Source organism: Salvia miltiorrhiza, unplaced genomic scaffold (genome assembly GCF_028751815.1).
Source record: "Salvia miltiorrhiza cultivar Shanhuang (shh) unplaced genomic scaffold, IMPLAD_Smil_shh original_scaffold_404, whole genome shotgun sequence".
Classification (NCBI taxonomy): Eukaryota; Viridiplantae; Streptophyta; class Magnoliopsida; order Lamiales; family Lamiaceae; genus Salvia; species Salvia miltiorrhiza.
In genome coordinates, this window is record NW_026651542.1 from 39,842 (window position 1) to 60,317 (window position 20,476).

At 35.0% G+C, this 20,476-nt stretch overlaps 2 protein-coding genes across 2 annotated transcripts; both read right to left on the minus strand.

Annotated features, from left to right (window-relative positions):
• Positions 1-534: 534 nt before the first annotated feature.
• On the minus strand, positions 535-10,612 carry LOC131004474 (uncharacterized). The gene is made up of 12 exons (XM_057931169.1): positions 10,336-10,612; positions 9,411-9,508; positions 9,232-9,318; positions 9,017-9,164; positions 8,226-8,903; positions 7,653-7,795; positions 7,371-7,565; positions 7,209-7,299; positions 6,924-7,092; positions 6,335-6,436; positions 6,162-6,258; positions 535-969 (listed from the first exon to the last, which is right to left on the minus strand). The coding sequence occupies exons 1-12, from the start codon at positions 10,507-10,509 to the stop codon at positions 948-950; spliced, it is 2,004 nt and encodes a 667-aa protein (XP_057787152.1). The 5' UTR covers positions 10,510-10,612; the 3' UTR covers positions 535-947.
• A 5,076-nt stretch (positions 10,613-15,688) lies between these two features.
• On the minus strand, positions 15,689-18,396 carry LOC131004475 (14-3-3-like protein). Its single transcript, XM_057931170.1, has 5 exons — positions 18,068-18,396; positions 16,675-17,186; positions 16,447-16,569; positions 16,008-16,124; positions 15,689-15,890 (listed from the first exon to the last, which is right to left on the minus strand). Exons 2-5 carry the CDS (start codon positions 17,158-17,160, stop codon positions 15,825-15,827), a joined length of 792 nt encoding a protein of 263 aa, XP_057787153.1. The 5' UTR covers positions 17,161-17,186; positions 18,068-18,396; the 3' UTR covers positions 15,689-15,824.
• Between the last annotated feature and the right edge of the window lie 2,080 nt (positions 18,397-20,476).

Here is a 20,476-nt window from a genome sequence, read left to right on the forward strand (position 1 = left end):
GCTTCATTTTGGCTACTTCAAAATTTTACTCTTTTTAATTTATCGTGAATAATAAATACTATTAGTAGTTCACTTTTAATTAATGAAATTTACGTGTTATCATTCACTTCGACCACATATTCCTATTCTTTCTGCTTCCGCCACGTGAATTATTGACTTCCAAAACTCATCCTATTTTTTTTCACCCACCAACAATATTTACCTCATATTCTCTGAAATTTGAGTTTTACTCAAAGCTCTGTCCAGCCTATAACTTTTTTTTTTTGCGAAGTAAAAATAATATTCTCATTCAAAGTACTCAGTTAATAAGCGGAAATTTTATTATTTTTTAAAATGAACAGATTATTTTGATTTTTTTTATTATTATTACACGACTCATACAAAGGTAAAAAAAAATACCCACATGCAGGTGAAATTAAATCCACAACCTCATAAATTAAGAGTATCATTGACTATATCATTTTCATCCTTAATACGATTAGCACCAAATTTTAATCATTAATTAATTCAAACGAAAATAATAAAACGTCTATATAGGATTGAAAAATATCTTTCACTAAGTGCTAAGCATCCACGTTTACAACATTTTAGTTAAGCATTAATTCTAGAAGATGAAAACGTAGAAAAAATATTTCTAATATGATATTTTGTCCACGACTTGTTTCCTAACAACTAAAATGATCTCCCAACATTACACATAATTCTTTTTCAAAAAAAAAACATTACACATAATTAATACTTTCCTGCACAACACATTCATTGCGAAATGATTCCCAGTCCTCGTCAGAATATCCTCTACAGGAAACAATTCCAAAGATTGTGCAAACTCAAATCTATCCAACAAAATAGGGAGAACTCTTAATCATCTCGACTTGTTAATTCATCCATATTCTGCAAAAGCATATTTGATATAGCACATATTTTCCACTAGCTATGTACCATCTACATCAGAACCCCAGCCTTTTTCCCCTGCAAGAAAAGGTTTATTCAATTTCTTGAAAAATAACCAAACAGATTGGAGAACACCAATCACAACCGAACTACTATGCTTTATTCAAATTAACCAAACAATTATTCACTTTGATTAGTTCATCATAGTAGCAACTACTTTCAAGATGGAGATACTACAATTTAAATGAAATGGTCCTGCACTAATATATTATAAAGTGGACCATTTGCATGTGGAATAATATGAAGAAAATAATATTTTCATTATATTATTTTTAGCTTGCTATGTAAGACATTAAGAAAGAACTAAGACTATCTTGTTAATAATTAATAGAAACAAACAAATTTATTTTCACTGACGAAGAATTAGGTATTTATAAGATTGGATCTCAAATTGTCATAAAAAAACTGAGGATCCTTCTGTAATTAGTTATGAATGATCAAGAAAGGTTAAACACAATATTCAAGGAGAGGTATTAACTATTAACTTAGTGCTCGTTTGGTTCAAGTAGAGGAATAAAAAGGGAATGGAATCGAATAAAGAAGTGAAATGATAACAATAACCATAATTTTTATTGAGTGTTTGGTTAAACAATAGAAATGAATCATTAATATGGGATTCCCTTTCTTTTGTTTCCCATCTATTTTGAGGGGTAACAAATTGGATGATTGGATTACCTTCAAATAAGAGTAATGGTTATCTCATTACCTGTCACGACCGGCCCTAATTAAGGATAATTAAGCCGGGGAAATCGTGACTAATGGAGGGAGATTAGAAGCGGGGTAGAAAGGGGATAATCAAACAAGGAAGGATCGCATTTCATCATTTAACAAAAGGGATATTTATAATATAACAGAAGTTTAGTCGTATAGACTCAAATAACTAGTAAGTTCAGATATCTCTGACTTAGCCAAATAAACATAAAACTTCTGAGTACGCAGCGGAATATGATTCTGATTACATGTATGAAGACATGTAACCCTAGAGTTCATTAATACATAATAAGATAAAAGAATCCCGCTCGTCACTTCATCACCATCGGTAGCTGCTCAACCTGCACATTTAGAAATATATGCAGGGCTTGAGTACAAAAGTACTCAGTGGGCACGTATGCCTAAGTATAAAATACATGCTTCAAAACTGTAAATTGTCATGCCATAGTAAACAGTACAGCAAGGGAGTTTTTCGCTAAAAGGCCCAAGCTTACTAAATTTATTTGTGATTCTTAAAGTTCGACTGCAGTCTAAGTTCTCTTGTAATCTATCATATCTGGAACTGTGTGCCGGAGAGGTGGCCACCTCTCACGGTCACTTGACCGGCCAACCCGCTAGATGACTCACGGTCACTGGTGTACACTAGCCCTGGCAGGATAGCTATCAACTGCTCAAGACCCGAATTCGATTATATGATAAAAGTAACATCAGATAGATATCATACTGAAATTGAAACATTTTATGGCAAGACAATATTTGAAATAACTTCAATTAATTTAGTCATGAAATAACTTGCTTGAACGTAACATTTAAACTCATTTGATATATATGAAAGTAATGCCCACCTGATAGCAAAGCTTTGCTACAGATTAATGACTCCTTGACGAGCTCTTATTCTTGCGCTCGACCTTTAATCCGAGAAAATAACGTAAGACTTTAAATCGAGGGAAAATTCTCAATTAAATGAGAATGCGAAATTTAACTATGCATGAATCTCGTATGCATGAACTATTATTCTGAGATAATAATCAGGGAATTTCTATTGTTAATCCAGATTATCGGATTTAAACAAAAGCTAAGTCTCGTCTCATGAAGCCGGATAATTAACAAAAATTAATCCGTTCTCTTCGGGGTGTTCTAATCCGTCAATTAAATAAACCCCGTTCCTCGTAGTCAATAGAAAATAAATACTTCAACCTATTCGCTTTATAACCTCATAATTAATCGGGCTTAATAAATAGGAACAAGTAATGTTATAAGATTAAATAATTAAAAGGCTCAACATAAGGCAGCCTAATAATTAATTAAATAGAAGTGGGCTTGAATAATTAACATGAGAGGCCCAATTGAAATAATTCATCGGCTCAAGTAATTAAATAAATCTTGGCCCAATAAATAAATAATTTGATTAGCTGGGCTCAATTAAATAAATCAAACGAGGCCCAACGAAGATAATATAACAGCCCAATAAAATAGATGGGCTTCAATTTAAATAAATTCGGCCCAATGAAATAATGTAATAGAGGCCCATCTGAGTAAAATAAATAAGGCCCGACTGAAATAAATTAACCAAGGCCCAACTGAAATAAATTAATCAAAGGCCCATATAAATAAATTCAGAGGCCCAATCAGTAATTAAAATCGGCCCATATAAATAAAATCAGAGGCCCAATTCATAATTTAAAATCGGCCCATATAAATAAATTCAGAGGCCCAATTCATAATTTAAAAGAGAAAGGCCCAATTACAATAAAGAAAGCCCAATTAAAATAAAAGAGCCCAAATGAAAATAAATAACAAAGCCCAAATCTATCAAAGAGAAGCCCAAGTCCTCCTTATCTCTCCCACTCGGTTCACTCTCTCTCTGAATTCTCGTTTCTCACTTTTCTCTCTCTGGAAGAGCCGACCCTTTCTTCTCTCTCTCTCTCTCGATCTGTTCGTCTCTCTCTCTCTCTCCCGAAGTCACCGCCTTCGTCAGTCGCTCCTCCCGTCGACTCTCTCTTCTCCCTCATCTATTGCTCCGATTCTGGTCGACGAAGAGGCGCCGCGAATCGGAGCCCTAGCTCCCCAACTCGCGCCGTCACTCTAACTCCCGGCGAAATGGCAGCGACAAGCCACCACTCCGTCTCACAGCTCTCGCTGCTCCCTCACCGGCGACGTCCGCATCGCCTCCTCCTTGGCAACGGCGGCCTCCGTGATCTCCGTGGCCTCCCTCGATTTCTGGCCATGGCGGAGCCGCCGCTGGCAGCAACAACCACAGCCTCCCCCCTTCTCTCATCCTTCGCCCTTGGCCGGACAGCAGCAGCAAAGCCGCCACCGTGCCCTGACCTCCGTCCACCCACTGCTCTCTCTTGATCGACGGGCAGCAGGAGCACCAGGCCACCGCCGCCGTCGATTTCCCGAGCCCCGACGTCGCTGCTGTCACCTGATTTCCGCCGAGCCCCGACGCCGCTGCTGCTACTGGAATCTTCGGCTTCGCCGTGTCGCTGCACTCCAGAATCGGTGAGCACCACCGCTGCTGCGATGCGATTTCCGGCGAGCAGGGGAGAGTCCGCCGTTGCTGCTTTCTCCGAGAAGCTCGCGAATGGCCGCCCAGACGTCGTCTCTCAACTGGACTAAGCAGGGCAGTAGCTCTCTTTTCTAAAAGCTAAGTTCTTAATCTCCATTTTCTTTTCATTGTTTATTAGAAATCAATATGCATAGAGACTCCTTCAGGAGAAAATCTGAACTCAATTATCTAATAGTGAGCGTGCTATGGATATATTCGTTCATCTATTAGTGACAATGGTGAGCTAAAGTGGTTCCTTTCTATTTGTTTGTGGAATCAGATTACAAATGTATAAATTGATCATGATCATGCTTTGATATGAATGCTCACTTGTATGAATAATAGGATAACATGATTACCTCGAAGGTTTTTTTGAACTGATTGCTTGCTATTGGTGTTGAAAGAAATGTGTAATAACTTGAAGTATAACTGTTGGTTGGCTGTTGTGTTGCTATTGTAATCAGTGGGAAGAACTGAAATGAAAACTGGTTATTTGTTTTTCCTCAATGAATGCAGGAGGAAACGGGAGAGGTATTGGAAGAATCGAAATTAAAGTCTTACCTTGAATGTTGGTATGAGCAGTGAAGAAAGATCTCTGTTCTTCTGAAATTGCTAAGTGAAGGATGAAGAATATGGTGTTCTTGGATGAAGTCGACTAAGTGGAGTATGAAGAATATGTATTGCTGCTGAATTATTAAAGGAGAATTTGGTTTACGTGAGTTGATGTAGGCTAAGTGGAAGAATTATTGTGGTTGCTTGACAAATATAATGCTTACAAAATGTAATGGTGACAAAATAAGTGCTTGACAAATTTTAGTGGTGTAAATAAGTGGGAAACAAAGGTTTATGGAAAGAAAAAGAAATAATAAAAAAAATGTAAAGAAGAATTAATGATGTATTTTCTATGTCTCGGTGATTCTGTAACTGTGATAAAATACTGGTTTCGATTCTGCTTGATACTATATTTTTACATAAATATCGATTTCGACATGTGATATCTCTCTAAAATCGATAAATTATAAAATGAATCTAAATTAAATCCGTAGATTTAATTCGTTTGTTGTTCTAATATTTAAATTAAATCCGCAGATTTAATTAACTCACGAGTCAGAAATAATCCACGACTTGAGTAAAAATAAAATCTAATTCCATCTCGCTTTAAAAATAATAACGTGACTTTGCTAAGTCAGTTATAACTCTGAAATAATATCATTGACTGCTTTAATAATATGAATTCAGGATCATAAGCTGAATTCATATCAGGATAATAACCGTTTTCATTCACTGATGAACAAAAATAAACACTCATTACTGGATTTAAAATATATAAAAGAGCGGGTCACTACATTACCCAAACCAAACAACAAGTAATGGATTCAATTACTTGAATCCCTTTCCAACCTCTAAAAACACCCAACCAAACGTGGGCTTAACCTATTACATAACTAGGGTATCAGTTATGGATGGAAATAATGCTAGGAGTACCATTTTATTCATGTCATGAATGCATCATGAACATGAACAGATAAACATTACACACATTTTCCTCTTGCATCGCTATAGTTGTCTTGTGCCAATCAAACATCTTACAAACCACAAAAACTACCTTCATGAAAAATAATGAAGTACAACGAGGAACTAAAACCATATTGTTTGGAACTAATAAAGATCATACAACTTAACCATAAATTAATAGCACAACATAGATATCAACACCAACATAGATAATCTGCATTCAGTTGCTTCCATTTGAAGTACAACCATATTGTTTGATTTTGCTTTTTTGCAGTGGATATTGATTTCAATTTTATAGTTAACCAAGAAACTGTACTAGCTTAAAATAATCCAATCAAGACATATTCTTTAGCAGCATTCGATTTCAATGTGCTTATACCACATTGGATGAAACAAATTTTAATGGGAGGTTGACACCGTGGAGAAGATAACTTACCTCAAAGAGCAAATGTGCTTCTGAATTGCTTCTTTTCCTTCATCATCAATAGCAAACCATTTCTCATTTAAGGTAAGTGTGTCTCCCATTCCAACATCTTCACATAAGAGATAAAGTTAGCTCGATAAAATGGCTACTAAAGAAAGGAAAACATGCAATGTAATATAACTTACCTTGATGCAGTACATTGCCAAAACAATTTAGTTTCCAGTATGCATTACCTACATGTCCCACAAGGAAAGGCTCTATCCGTACAGCATTGCAAGTCTGACTTTCTACAGATTCATAATAGCATGATCAAGATTCAAGGCACATATATGTTAGTAATTAGTTGACATGTTTCCAACAAATTGAGCAATGTAAGAGAAACTATGATATTAGAAAGGACAGGGGAAATATTATTCCAGCTTAAAGAGTTTGTGAATGCAAGCTTATACTCATTTCAACTTGACCATGTGTAGGAACTGATCTTCTATAACCCTAAGGAATGACCAACTCAATCATGGTTCAACAAATGGGTAGAAAAGGTAGGTTTTGTCAATCTTCTAAAACGTAAGACAGTAAATTGGTGTAAGATCATTCAGATAAAGACACAAAATTCACAATTTAATAACATCCAACTTTCAGCATCCACTGGTGTTACCAGTGGTGCACTGGGATGCATGGACAGAACATCAGACAACTTTCAGGAGGTTCAAAGGATCTCTGAGCCAACATTATAAACAGAAAGCAAAAATTATGAAAGAAACATGGAATACTTACTTTCAACAAGCATGCCCTTTGACTCAAGCACCTTAGCATGAGCTTCTGCTGCCTTCCGTTTAATGTTGGAGACAATGGCTTCATGCTCTGAAATCGAAAGAGGAGCACCATGCTTAGCAATAATGGCTTTGGCAACAGCATCTTTCATTTTCTGCTTCAAAGACTTTTCCTGCATGGGTGGTTGAAGATTATAAGAAAATAGTTATGGAAAGCTCTGGTTCCATAACAGCAAGCTAATTCACAATTTAAATTTTTTTTTGAAAGATATTTCATAATTTTAATTACCTTCTGCTTTGCAGCAATAACATTTTGTCTAGCTTCCTTGGCTTTTTCAGCAAATTCTGTATTTTGCTCATCCATCCAACTCCTCACCTTTCTGCGAATTAAAAAGCATAGTAAATACCCATGAACCTTTAATATTACAAGTAAAACTAAAAATGAACTTACTCAGTTTCAAGAATTTCATCACAGAGGAAATTTAAAAGCCCAAGCTTTTCCGAAGGTTCTAAAGATTCATAATCAGATGCCCTCTCTAAACAATCCAGTCCCTGAGCCTTAACAAAGCTTTGAGACTCAGAGAAGCAGTTCTTAAGTGCATTGAACCATGAGTTTTTTCCAACTGATGGACTTAGTTCTCCACATCTATATAGAAAAGAAAATGTAAAATAATTAACTTATTCTGGTAAAAGAAAATAACTGCTTGCTAATTTACAGCACAGTGGGCCATACTCTTCTCCTTGCTCTGTCTTTAAAATAGATAGTAGGTGGATATGAAATTGGACTGTCACGGAAAATTTTCCTCGGCGTCCAGCTCGCCCATTGAACAAGTCTTGAAGAACATGCTCTGGCTGACCCTTTTTCACCTCTAGAATCTGTTGATCAGAACCAAATATATACACAAGGAGCCTCAGATCAAGTATGCTACTTATGATATACAGGGTAAATAGAGCTGTTGAAACTATAATTATATGATTAAGATTATTAGAATTAACAATTCTCATATGCAAATAGCATTTAAATATCAAGGAATCTAAATATGATAACATAAAAGCATAGGAGAGCGATTGAGTTAAATTGCATAGCAAGTTCTAGAAAGTACCTAAACAGATAGAAAATAATTTTTCATTACTAAATTGATTGACCATATGAAATAAGCATGTACACTAGAGTAGATAACATAAATGTAATTTCCATGTGGTAAAAATTAGAACATCATAAATCAGCAATATATACAAGTGTGGAGTCCCAATTAGGTAGAAATAATGAGTATTATAAGTAGGTGTTGCAAGCTAAGTCACTTGCCTTTCCAAAAGCAGCACAAAATTCTAAAAACTGCAACGCATTCCCAACATCTTCTGTCGATACATCAATCCCAGCAACATTGTTCAATTCTGTCCCCAGAGGCATTGGTATGTCAGGGAAAATATTAGCACTATGCTGCTTTAAAACAACCAGAGTATTTGCAGAGTTAATTTCATCTCCCGTTATGTTAATTTCCTTTGGATTGACCCCAACATTGAGTTTTGCTTCTTGGTCGGATATTTTCTGGGTAACAGCTAATTTTCTAGGACTTGTTCTCCTTGCTAAAGCGATATCACTCTTCTCACTATCATCTTTCTCTAACCCCTTCTTTGATTTTTTTGGTTTTTTCTCTACATCATTTACACTCTTCTCCTTCAATATTTCGCCATCATCTTTCTTATTTTCCAGCTCATATGATCTACCCCTCTTGATTTGCTTTGACTTCTCAGCACCACATGAACCAGTACCCTCAGCTTCATGCTTCTTATTACGGTCGTACATTTCTGCAAAAGCTTCATGCTCCAATTTTCTTTTATCGGGGCTTTGATCATCCTTATTGCCCTTGTGGACCTTCTTAACTTTCTTGGAATTCTTGTCGGTGTCAATTGGCAAATTTGCATCAACTTTTCCATCAAAAGAATTTTCCTTGCCCCGCTTTCTGGGTGAAGGGGCAACTTGCTGTTGATTTTAGAGCCATAACAAAAGACAAACAAACTTATAAGCAATGTCAATTATCATTAATGCATGTGCTAGCAAAACAGCAAGCTTCAAAAGTTTCTTAAGAAGGTCACCTTCTTTGGTGAAGCAGCCATCTTTGCAACAACTTTTTCGCAATTCAAATGTTGAGCTCCTTTAAGCAACATCTCAGAAACAGATGAAAAGCCAGTTGCCTTCGCCGTTTTAATAAGTATGCCAGTGGGTTGATGACCTCTTTTCTTCCTAAACAATGTCCAATGGTATCAGAAACACACTGAACAAGCATTCAGAAACAATTCAGAAGACTCACATGCAAACACTGCAGTTGCAAATGCTTCTACACTTGGGACAGCTCCACTCTCCTAAAGCATCTACTTCTTCTGCCTTCTCACCATACCTAACTCGCAACAGGTGGTAAATAAGAACTGACAGTATTTTCATAACATGTTGCTTTCAAAAACACAGTGACAACTAGTAAAGAGCAACAACCTGTTCAAGAGGCATTTATGACAATACATAATTGTACATGGCTTGTTATTCTTCTGATTCTTGCATGCAGCAGTAAAATCCCTGGTTTTTTGGCGACACTTCCATAAACCAAGATAAAATGTGAGAAACAAATGAAACCAATTAAGGGGACTTTGCAAGCATAAACAAGGAAAAAACATTCTCATATGGCTTAAGAAGAAGCACTGACTGATTCAAGATTTTCAAATTAGGGGTGCGAAAAATAATTACATAATTATAAAAATAAAAAATATTTAATAAAAAAAATAAACATACCCAAATATTGTTTAATTTTAAAGTTCATGGTTTATTTTTAAGTTGGGTTTATATTTTTCTTTGAGGTTATACTTTTAATTGAGCGTGCAGAAACTAAATCTATAATAATTTATATATAAATATTAATACTATTAAAAAAAATCTTTTTTTTGGGATGCAGCTGCACCCCATGTAACTGGATTCACCACTGAGAAGAAGGCCATTGGGAGTATTAAATCACATCACAGTCTATTTATCAGTCCCAAGTAAAATTGCATAAACAAACACCGAAGTCTTTTCTCACCTTTTCTTTTAACTTTTTGGCACGGTACACTAATAGACACGGGTTTCTTACCTTCTCTGTGTTCCGTTGTATGTTCCTCGTCCATGTTTAATGTTTTCTGGTGAAATCTGGTTATTTTTACACATAGATTGCACACAACAATAGAAGCATCGGATTCGCTAAGCTAACAATTTGATAGTTTGAGGATGCCTCCTACTTGGTTAGAAGCTTAACATAACTCAGCAGGACTTGGTTACAATTAGTTCCCAAAAAATAAACAATCATTTAAGGCTTACAGTTACATGCGACGACATAATTAAACAACCAAAAGTAGTGAGAGAGGGGATTTCTTGGATTCCGAAATCAAACCTGATGGCAAGTTTTTCCGTTGACGGAATCATAAATCCGACCACCGACAAGCCGGATGCCAGGTGAATTGTTTCGCTTGGCCTTTGGAGAAAGAGGAGCATCTTTTTGGGATTTGGTGAGCTTGTTAGGGCTCTTGAGTAACTGATTGGAAGCAGCGCCTGAATCAACCGCCATTGTGGCCGGAAAGCTTCCAACCAACACAGAACTTTGGGAAGTATTTAGCGTGAAAGTGGAGAGAGTATTTAAAAGTATGAGTTGGTTAGGACAGAGGAGCACTTGGCTGTAGGGATGTCAATCGGGTCAGCCCACCGGGTTTTCGGGCTAGCCCTATCGGGTTCCGGGTTAGTCGGGTGCGGGCTAATCGGGTTGGAGATTTTTTCGGGTTGTAAATCTTCAACCCTAACCCTAAACTTTCGGGTTTCGGGCTAGCCCATCGGGCTAATCAGGTTAAAGGCGTAAAAATAAAATTATCATTTGTATTTTATTATTCCTAATGATCTAGTGTATAATGTATAAAATATACATAGATATTAAAGATATAAATTACTATATAGCAAAGCATGAAATGCAAAAATATAAGATATTCAAGATTACATAAACAAAATTGTATTAAAATGAGATAGTAAAATTTAACATGTATCAATGCACTAGAATCAATCTGGATTATTACTAAATAATTGGTGGATTTGCCATGCACGTCTCATTGACAGAAAAATAAAATAAAAATTGGTATCACTTTAAAATGAGATACTAATAATTAATTTCTAACTAATGAGATACTAATAATCAATTTCTACAAAAAAATCCGTAATTAATTTCACTTTTTTAATGAGATTGCATACACACACATATATATTCTAACTAATTAATTTCACTTTTTTTTAATGAGGCTACATATATATATATTTAAGCAAATACCATAGATCTAAACATAGCAAAAGTTGTAACTGGATGCATCAGTCACAATTCCGTCAGCCCACCGGGCCAGCCCATCGGGTTTTCGGGCTAGCCCTATCGGGTTCCGGGTTAGTCGGGTGTGGGCTAATCGGGCTGAAGGTTTTTTCGGGTTGTGATTTTTCAACCCTAACCCTCTAATTTTGTCGGGTTATTCGGGTCGGCCCACGGGTTTCGGGCTGCATTGACATCCCTACTTGGCTGCTCCATTTGTCTTAGTAGATGCGCGGAGAGTGGAGGGACTTTCAATTTTCCATTCAAACAAAAGCGCCAACCAAAATATTGTGCATTTCCCGCCACTTCTAATTCCCCGCTGTTTTTTCGCTTCCAAAATAAATTTAATCAATAATGATTTAATTAGTCTCTTCGTCCCACTCCAACAGGCTCACTTCTTTTGGGCACGGAGATTAAGAAAAATTACTTTTTAGTAGAAAAATGGTAATAAAGTAGTGTGGTCCACACCAATTAAGTACAACTTTTTTAACCCAAAAAGAAAAATGAGCCTATTGGAGTGGGACGGAGGGAGTATTTAAAACGCTTTAATTTTTTTTTTCAACCATAACCCTAACGTTCGGATTTTGGGCTAGCTCATCAGACTCGAAAATTTATTAAAAATATACTCACTCCGTCCCTGAAATGGCTTCCTCTTTGGGGACGGCACGGGTTTTAATAAAAAGTTGTAAACTGTATTGATAATGGAGAAAAAGTGATATAATTATTATTGGAAGTTGTGAAAAATGTTATAATTAGTATTGAGAGTGGTGAAAAGTGAAAAGTAAGAATAAATAAAGTATTATTAGTGGTGGGGTAGGTTTCCAAAAATGGAAAGAAAGAAAGAGGAAGTTATTTGGGGGACGTCCCAAAATGGAAAAAGAGGAAGTTATTTTAGGGACGGAGGGAGTATATATATTTCTTTTGACAATATTATACTCCCCGATTCATGAAAGAACTTTCTATTTTTCCTTTTTGGGACGTTCATAAAAGAACTTCCTACCTATTTTTGGACTACATCCCACCACTTACTTTTCACTTTTTCATCACTCTCAATACTAATTACAACACTTTTTCATCACTCCCAATACACTCAACAACCTTAATTTTCTCCATTATTAATACATTAAAAAAAATCTTAAAATTTGTGTCACTCCTTCCTAGGAAGTTCTTTCGTGGACAGAGGGAGTATCTGTAACAAACGAATACACGTATAAATAAGTGACATTTCAACATCGACTTATATAATAACTAATGTGCAACTATTAAATATATAAATATGGACACATTCTTATTAAATTATTATCATTTTCTATTTTTTATATCTAAAAACTTTATGTTAAATATTGGATTAAAAATACATAAAAGTGTAATGCTGAAATAGAAATTTTATTGAAAAGGAATAAAGAGGTTCAAGAGATAAAACCAAAACGGGCGAAAGCACCCGCGAGAAGCCACGGGTAACCGAAAAACAACCAAAATTATGAGAACATTTTTAGAGGGTCGTCCTGGTCGAAAGAGTCTTCGTCGTCCAGCATATCTCCCCATCTCTTAGAAACCACGATCGACATAGCTCGAGCTACGTCGGAAGAAGAAGAGTGAACCACAAAATTTTGCATAAGCGCGTCTCCAGACTAAGCATTGTGCACTTTATTTAAAAACTCCACCAGCGACGGAGTGTCAAGAACAGCGCCCTGCAAAACGGCACCAGCGGCACGGCCTGCTGCTTTTTGGAAATCCGAAGACATACCATTCTTGATTATACGCCAGAGTTGGTGCTTGATAGAGGAATCAGAAACCCTCCCCTTTTTGGTATCCCCTTTCGGACGCCCTCGGCGAGGTGCGAGAGGATCCTCCATCGTCGCCTTTCTTGGCGTCACAATCAAAGTCATATCTGTACTGCTACAATGCATCGGGGAGACAATATCAATCTGTGTTGTCGGGTTGGAAGAGTAGTGTCATTCCTCTCCAGGACAATCTCCGTATCATTACCAATCGATGGACCCTCCACATCTTCCGTAACTCCCTCTTGAAATTCCAAAAAGGTTGGGTTCGCCGAGTCCGGAAGGGGAGCGGAAGGAAGCCCAGCTGCGGCGTGCATAGCAATTTGTTTATCTTTGTCTAGGATTGGTCCAAGTCATCATCCCAGAGAGAGTCCTCGGCCATTAGAGCATCCGTGGAGGAATTAGGAGGCGCGAGGTCTAGAGTAGACTGCCGCCCCCCATCCGTTCGAGTGGAAACAGTATGGGCAGAACAGTTCGTCTTTTTCATATCATTGTTATTATCCATCTTGGTGTTGAGAAGGGGTGCAAACATTTCACAATATTGAATCAATATCATTTCACAAACATTTTAATATTGAATCAAAATAATTTTCATAAACATTTTAAAATACAATGATGGGTATAACTTTAAAATATTGAATCAAAATACATTTAACAAACATTTTAAAAGGAAATAAAAACTTATTATATTAATTTTTGAAAGCAAAATAATGAAGTTGAAAATCAAATAAATTTTAAAAAATCATATAATAAGTGGAACACATTGTTTTCTGATTAGGTCGTGTTATTTCGGGTCAACCCTATCGAGTGTTAGACTATTCGGACAGTAATTTTATTAGGTTGAAAATTTTCAACTCTAACTCTCTCAAATTATCGATCTAATCGCAGCTGCCCACAGGTTTTGGGTTAGATTGACATCCCTAGTTTGGCACTATTACGCTTATCCATATAACTAATCAATTTAATTCGACCACATGTAACCAAATACCATTTGAATTCAGGTTCAAATACAAAAAAAAAACGGCTAAATTCAAGTAGAGGTGAGTATTCGGATTTGTATTGAATTTTTGTCTAATATGATCCGATATGAAAACCCGAATTTGTTTTATAAAAACTTAATTCAATTCGAACAATATTATTCAAAATTTTGAATCCGAAACTCATAATTTTTTTGGATAAATTCGTTGCAAATCAAAAAAATCTGAAATACATATCAACTTAACTAAATAGACAATTACAATCGAAATCATTTTCACTACTACTACTACTACTACTACTACTAATAATAATAATAATAATAATAACACTTCTAGATCCTTCAAATAATTTCCCCAACTTTCTTTTTCGGTCTGTCCCCCCAGAAAACCTATCTTTCAATTTATGAATTATGTTCCACCACTAATAATACTCAATTTACTCTACTTTTTCACATTTTTACCACTAACTTTTTTTGAAACCACATTTTTACCACTATCAATATCTCATTTACCCTTATTTTTTATTACTCCTTCCATCCCAACTTTTAGTACCCATTTGAGAGTGTCACGTGTTTTAATAAAGTAGTTGGATGTTGTGAGTGGAATAATGATCTTACCTTTTATATGAGCGTTAAAATAATCAAAGTGAAGTAAGGGTCTCACCTACTTTTACCATAAATAGAAATCTATATAATAAATAAAAGATGAGTTTTTTCCCTCTCTTTTTCTCTCTCTTCTCCCACCAATTTTTTCACTATTTTTTTCTTTTTATTTTTTATATTTTAATTCTTTTGTAAATATTGTCAAATTTGATTCATGAAAAATCATTTTATATACATCGTAAATTTAATATAGTATAAAAAATATCAAAAAACAATAATTTATTAATATTTTATGTTTTCTTTTTTCATTAAAACTTTACAACTTCTTATTTATATTTGTATACAAAAATATTTATTTATTTATTATGATGCGTAATACTCTATAATAATAATGTGTAATGCTAATTTTCATTATCAAATTAATTTTTAAACTTTTTTAATAGAAATAATTATCATTACGCTTTATACAAAGTTGAAAATTTATATTTTTATTTTATTTAATATTTATATTTATTTATTTACTTAAATATATAATTTAATTTCAATGTTCGTCGTGCATCGCACGAATGGTCATACTAGTGGTTACTAAAATATGGGACAATCAAAAAAAGAAAGTTTGATACTAAAAATTGGGACGAATGGAGTACTTTTTATCATTTCGTATGAAAACTCGTGCTCCTCTCTCGTATGAAATTATTTGGGAAATGGAGAATAATAATAATAATAATAATAATAATAATAATAATAATAATATACTCCTTCGTCCATAAAAAATAATCCTAGAAGATGAGGGCATGAGTTTTAATAAAAATGATTAGTATATTGTGAATGGAGAAATAACATCACTTAAAAGATAATGTTAATAAAAATAATTAATTGTATTGTTAATGAAGAAGAGAACCCACGTGTGATAAAACTTTGCCAAAAATGAAAATGAACAAATTTTTGTGGAGGTCTCAAAATTGCAGTCAAATATTTAACTGCAAATGCACCTAGATAACACTAGCAATGAAAAGCACTTAGATCTTCAAAATTGACGGCATGCTTAAAATATGAGAAAAACATTTCAATATGTAGAAACCTCCAGTACCACACATAAGAAACCATCAAGTCTTACTACGGCACAAGGATTTCTATACTAAAACATATTTCAGAATACATCCAACATAATACAATGTCCATCACTGTTGTCCTCCCTCGCCAGATTCACGTTTTGGTGCTTCCTTGATCTCATCCCCAGCTTCTTCCTAAAACCAAACCAAAACCATAAAGTTAGGAAATAAACACTCATCCTTACATCATTTTGTACTCAAATATACTAGCACAAGTTAGCATTGGTTCTCTTTTCAGGGCTGTAAAAGTACCGCTACATCAGATGTCCAAAGAGTCAAATTGTCTCGAAGAAGTTGCATGATCAATGTGCTGTCCTTGTATGATTCCTCACCCAGCGTATCTAACTCAGAAATAGCTTCATCGAAAGCCTGCATAAAAGCAACAATGAACCATGTGTGAACATCTATACAAAAATAAATAAAAAAGGTGATAAATGGTTGAATGAAAAAAAAATTAACCAGCATACTTCATGACAAAAACAAACACACACTTAAGTAAAGGAGAGGAAAAATGGGCAAGAACCCATGTAACATGATGTATCTAATTAGAGTACTGAAAACACATCTGCTTTCAGTTTCTGAAAGTCAATTCTCCAATTCTAATTTCAAGAGTTTTAAGATATGAGTTCTAGCAAGATACTGTTAGAAAATAATATCATATTCTACAGAACAATCAAATATTCTCAAATACCTGTTTTGCAAGGTTGCAAGCACGATCCGGAGAATTAAGGATTTCATAATAGAAAACAGAGAAATTAAGAGCAAGTCCAAGCCTTATAGGGTGAGTAGGAGCCAACTCTGCAAGTGCAATATCCTACATAGTAAAGATTAACACAACAGGTCAGGAAAAGGAAAAAAAGAGCACCATGGCAATAAATCCACAAGCATAAAAACAATATGCAAATTAAAGGTATTTTACCTGTGCCGACTTGTAAGCAAGCAAAGTGCTCTCAGCTGCTTCTTTTCTTTCAGCCCCAGTCTTAAATTCAGCCAAGTACCGATGATAATCACCCTTCATCTTCAAGTAAAACACCTTTGATTCAGCAGAAGAGGCAGACGGAATGAGATGGGTCTCAAGGAGTCCCAAAATCCCATCACAGATCTTACTGAGTTCTGCCTCAATCTTACCCCGGTATTCTTTAATAATGCTAACATGATCCTCATTACCACGACTCTCTTCCTTCTGCTCGATGGAAGAGATAATCCTCCATGAAGCCCTCCGAGCACCAATCACATTCTTGTATGCCACTGAGAGGAGGTTCCTTTCCTCCACAGTCAGCTCATCACTATCAACAGCCTTTGCCACCTTTTCCATAAACTCCACCATTTCCTCATAACGCTCAGCCTGTTCAGCCAACTTGGCCATGTAAACATTCTCCTCACGGGATAAGTCAGCTGGTGACATTTTAATGAGCTAAAATAGTACAAAACCTGTGGCAAAATTCAAAACCCTTACATTTAGGTTGCTTATGATTTTCTGACATTTAAAGACTTCATTAAACAATAACATAAATCTTTAAGTTAAGCGACAAACAACCTCACATCTTAAAACAACTCATATATTTCCAATACAAGGCACACAGAATAAAATCAACATTCATCATATGGAACACACCAACAACACACACATCCAAATCACTTGTTACAGTACGCAGTGAAGTTCTTTGGTTAGGCTTCATGAATAACCATTACATTTCAGAGAAAGTTCTTCGTAAAAAGTGTTCACCATTTTACTCGTCACCCAATTATCACTAACCACGTAAAATATCAAAAAATTAAGGAGAAATAAATAGTAATTAGATCCGGAAGTTCGCATATGAAGTGACATTAATTCCTAACAATTTAACAAACAAACTCAAAACCTTCGAATTCAATATCAAATCCGGAACCTTTTATATCTCTCCACTATATCAAATCTACTAAATCCAGTTAAACAACGTCGACAATAGTTATTAACAGTAATACAATGCACCGTCTACAAAATCAACTAACTCTAAATATATCCTCCTTAAAGTCCTACTGAATTAAGTAAAACAAGCACACAATCCAATAATCTGAAATCAGATCCCAGTTCAATAATCATCACAACTACAAATCACCAGATCTATTATTCGATTTCCACCAGCAACTAGTTAAATTCCGCAGAAAAAAATCAAAATCCAAAAAAAACCCAAATTCCAAAGATCTAACCCTAACCCTAAACCTGAACCTAAAGCCAATCACATAAAATCTAACTACAAAATAGGTAGAATCAATCTAAAAATAGCAAAAAAATTAAAAAAACAAAAACAAGACGAAGAAGAAGAGTGGACCTGTAGTAATAGATCTGGAGTTTGATTTGGGAAATGCAGTCAGCCCTTTGACGAAATGGTTCGATAGTGTGTACAGACGCAGTGACGGGGAGGTTTAAATAGTGGAAATTTTGGGGGGGAGGGGCGGCCAGCCAATGAGAAAGCGACAGGTGGCGGGGGGACGGCGGAGTTTGCTATTCTCGGGGACATGGGATGCGACACGCTGGCGTTGACCCGTCAAGGCCCTTTATCGTCATTTCGGAAAGGGAGGCGCTTCGGCTGCTTTCGGGGAGTTTCACGGGCAATATAATGGGCCGTAGGGCCCCGTTCGTTTGTTCATCAATGATGGAGCTCCACCGACTTTTACAATTAAATACATATATTTGGATTATTAATTAATTGTGTATATATATATATATATTCTTCAACTCTCTGTTTTTCTTGTGGATTTTTTTAATTTTGATTATTATTGTAAGTAGTTTGATCTTATTCACTTTATAGTTCAAATTTACAAAATTACAAAAATAGCTAGTACTTTTGATCCGTTGATCAATTTATATGATTATATCCTTAGTCAAAATTCTAACCAACTACAATATTAAATTTTGAGTAAATATCATTTTATACCCTTAACTATATCCGTTTTTTATTAAAAATGTCCCGAAGTATAAGAAATATCTTTTTAAATCCTAAATTATCTATTTTGTATTAAAATTGCCTACGTCTATTTTTTGGACCCCAAGATCGTGACGTGACTTGTCTATTAAAATTGTCCTATGTCTATTTTTCGGCCCCCAAACTAATGTATACATATTTGATCTTTTTCTTCTTTGTGTGTGTGTGTGTGTTTTTTCAGTTAATTCCATGCTATATATGAAAATGATTAAATACGAGTATGGCTTAAATCTTCAATTTCTTTATTTACTATCTCAATTCATTCAATTTTAGATGATCCTCATTTATATGTTATGTATTAAGAGCATCTCCAACGCTTTACCTGGCGTGCCGGATTGAGCCAGCATGAGTGGAGGAGGCTGCGCTGGCGACCCAATGCGGCATGTGCACAGTGCCTTCGTTGGTGCCGAGCACAAAAGAGAGAAATGACGAGTGAGTGCAAAGCATACAATAAAAAAAATAGAAAGAGAATAGAGTGGGAGAGAGCATAAGAAGAAAGGATTTGGTAGGGAAGAAAAAGAAAAGAAAAAAGAGAGAAGAAAGGTGGGTCGTTGAGGGAAGAAGAAAAAAAAAGAAAAAGAAAGGGGTGGGGTGGCGGGGCGGTAGTTTTTATTTTTATTTTGATATTTTTTATTTTAATTTTGATTTTTGTTTTTTCAAATTTCAAAATCTTAAAATTTTTAATTATTTTATTTTGTTTTACTTGATTTTTAATTATTATAATATTTTTATGTATTGTATTTTATTTTAATTAATGTAATGTTTTATTTTAATCATAGTGAAATATTAAATTTTAAAATGATGAGATTAAATAAAAATGAAAATTATAGCGCCTCTTATAGCAATACACTAGAGAGGGGAAGCACTAAGCGAGGACCACCTTATAGCACCTCCATTGAAGATGCTCTAAGCATTATTTCAAGATTTCATATATGAAACCAAAAGTCGCAAGAAAATTATAGCATTATCATTTATTAACATAGAAACTTTTACTTGTAGACAAGAGAGTCGCAAGACACAATCTTATTCACTTAGGTACTTCTACCATTTTTACACAAGTCCTCGTACATTTTTGAAAAAAATTAATAGGTCTTCGAAACTTTAGCGTGTGTTTACCTTTTTTTTTTTTCCCTTTAAATAGAGATATAATATAATGATGTATAAATTTATCATTTTAAGTGAAGATTATATTTTTTATATCTTATTTGATTTGAATGATAATATAATTATCCACTTTTCATAAGGTGATACTCCCTCCGTCCTTCAAAATTATGAATGGTTGACTCCAACACAGGTTTTAATAAAAATTTGTTTATAGTAATGATAGTGAAGAAAAGGTCCCACATGTAGGGGGTATTGTTAAGTAGATTATAAGTAAATAGTATAAATTAAAAGAGTAAAATTGCACTCCCTTCGTCCACGAAATGAGTACCCATTTCGGGATGGCCCGAGTTTTAAAAAATATATTGAGTGTGGTGTAAGTGGAATAAGGTCCACTTTTTGAGGGTATTAATTAAAGGGTTATGTCGGGTACACTTACCAAAAAGGAAAATGAGTACTCATTTTGTGGACGGATGAAGTAATAATTATATGTGGGGTAGTGTCCAAAAATAAGGTATGCATAATTTTGGGGGACGTACCAAAAAAAAAAGGTATGCATAATTTTGGGGGACGAAGTGAGTATAAAATTATACCACCCAAACACCCGAGAAAAAAGTGTTGCTCGTATTTTTTATTACATAAAAATAAACGAGG

What these genes read in the sequence shown, in the direction of transcription:
- LOC131004474 (XM_057931169.1), bottom strand. Translation starts at nt 10,509, where the DNA reads ATGGCGGTTGATTCAGGCGCTGCTTCCAATCAGTTACTCAAGAGCCCT. An exon ending in AAAGGGCATGCTTGTTGAAA is followed by an intron (nt 6,437 to 6,923) that starts GTAAGTATTCCA and finishes ATGAATCTGTAG; the next exon opens with AAAGTCAGACTTGCAATGCT. An exon ending in AAGCACATTTGCTCTTTGAG is followed by an intron (nt 970 to 6,161) that starts GTAAGTTATCTT and finishes CTTTTCTTGCAG; the next exon opens with GGGAAAAAGGCTGGGGTTCT.
- LOC131004475 (XM_057931170.1), bottom strand. Translation starts at nt 17,160, where the DNA reads ATGTCACCAGCTGACTTATCCCGTGAGGAGAATGTTTACATGGCCAAG. An exon ending in TTGCTTACAAGTCGGCACAG is followed by an intron (nt 16,570 to 16,674) that starts GTAAAATACCTT and finishes TTTACTATGTAG; the next exon opens with GATATTGCACTTGCAGAGTT. An exon ending in CTTGCAACCTTGCAAAACAG is followed by an intron (nt 16,125 to 16,446) that starts GTATTTGAGAAT and finishes GCTTTTATGCAG; the next exon opens with GCTTTCGATGAAGCTATTTC.